This window comes from Aptenodytes forsteri, unplaced genomic scaffold (assembly GCF_000699145.1).
Source record: "Aptenodytes forsteri isolate BGI_AS27 unplaced genomic scaffold, ASM69914v1 Scaffold267, whole genome shotgun sequence".
Lineage (NCBI taxonomy): Eukaryota > Metazoa > Chordata > Aves > Sphenisciformes > Spheniscidae > Aptenodytes > Aptenodytes forsteri.
Window position 1 is genome coordinate 1,757,900 of NW_008794173.1, and position 1,137 is coordinate 1,759,036.

At 60.1% G+C, this 1,137-nt stretch overlaps 1 protein-coding gene across 1 annotated transcript in view; it reads left to right on the forward strand.

Annotated features, from left to right (window-relative positions):
• The window catches only part of LOC103902845, a 9,242-nt gene that overhangs the window by 687 nt on the left and 7,418 nt on the right, over positions 1 to 1,137 (forward strand). The window contains exons 2-3 of the mRNA XM_009283958.2: positions 58 to 161; positions 736 to 822. Of these exons, the coding sequence (XP_009282233.1) occupies positions 58 to 161; positions 736 to 822 (191 nt within the window). The remainder of the gene's footprint in view (positions 1 to 57; positions 162 to 735; positions 823 to 1,137) is intronic.

The following is a 1,137-nucleotide window of genomic DNA, read 5'->3' on the forward strand; positions in this document are numbered from 1 at the left end:
ACGGCCTTAAAAAATATGACACAACCCTGAACACGGGCTCCTTCCCCGCCTCTCCAGCAACGACGCACCGTTTCTGGCCTCCGTGCAGAACGGAGGGGAACCCAAACCTCTTCCCAAAGGCGAAAGATGGATGAAGTGCGGCTCTGGCCTGGGAGGGACGGGTGGGAGGACTCGGGTTCCTAGCGGCACTGCCTACGTGTGGATGGGGCACAGGCACTTCTGTGGGATATTTCAGCTTTTCACAATGCAGATGAATCACAAAACGTGGTGAGAGGTTAAATGCCCGACTGGGACAGCGCTGCCCGGTCCTGGGCTGCAGCATCTCTGGGACCCCGCTGGAGGAGAGGCAGGTGCCCGGGGGCTGCTGTTAGACTATGGTTAGCGTTGGCTTAAAGTACCGTCAGCTTAAGTAATGCTAGAGAAAAATACAGGGCTGCTCGTATTAATTTATTTGGAGCCTCCATACCTCCTCACATTTATGTTGTGTTTGTTTTAATTAGGGCTAAATATTGATCTCACTGAAGACGACTGTAAGTAACCCCATTTTGGGGACAGCATTCGGTGCTCAGCGCAGCAGTGTTTACAGCCTCGTTAGCGGCTGGATTTCTGGCTCGTTTCCACGGCTCTCGCTCCCCTTCGGTCTCCATCTTCTGACCCACCTTGTCGTATGGTGGGAGGACTCACAGAAGCTCCAGATCCTCAGTCACGGAGGAAAGAAATTGTAAAAAAAAAAAGTGGAAGAGAGAAGGTTTATACAGGAGGTGAAGGCTAATTACAGCTGGGGATTTTCTCTGCCGCCCTGGCCGGGCGCCAGCGGGACAGGTGAGTTCCCTGGGGCAGAGCAGGGTCCGGTGGCCCTCGGCCATCCCCGGCCGGCACCGCGGGGCAGGGGCTGCGCCCACCGGCAGCACTGAGTGGGGGATGCCCTGCCTGCGGACCCCCGCACCGGGGCTGCCCGCGCCTCGAGCAGCCCCCTGCCCTGCCTCTGCCTGCTGCGGGAATGCCCCGCCGCCATCCCACCGTGGCGGTGCAAAGAGAGAGGGGGCAACGCGGGCGGGGGCCGAGGGAGGAAGGCGATGGAGGGGCCCCGGCATGGCGCCAGGTCGGGTCGTGGCAGCCCGCGGCGAGCCGCCCCCG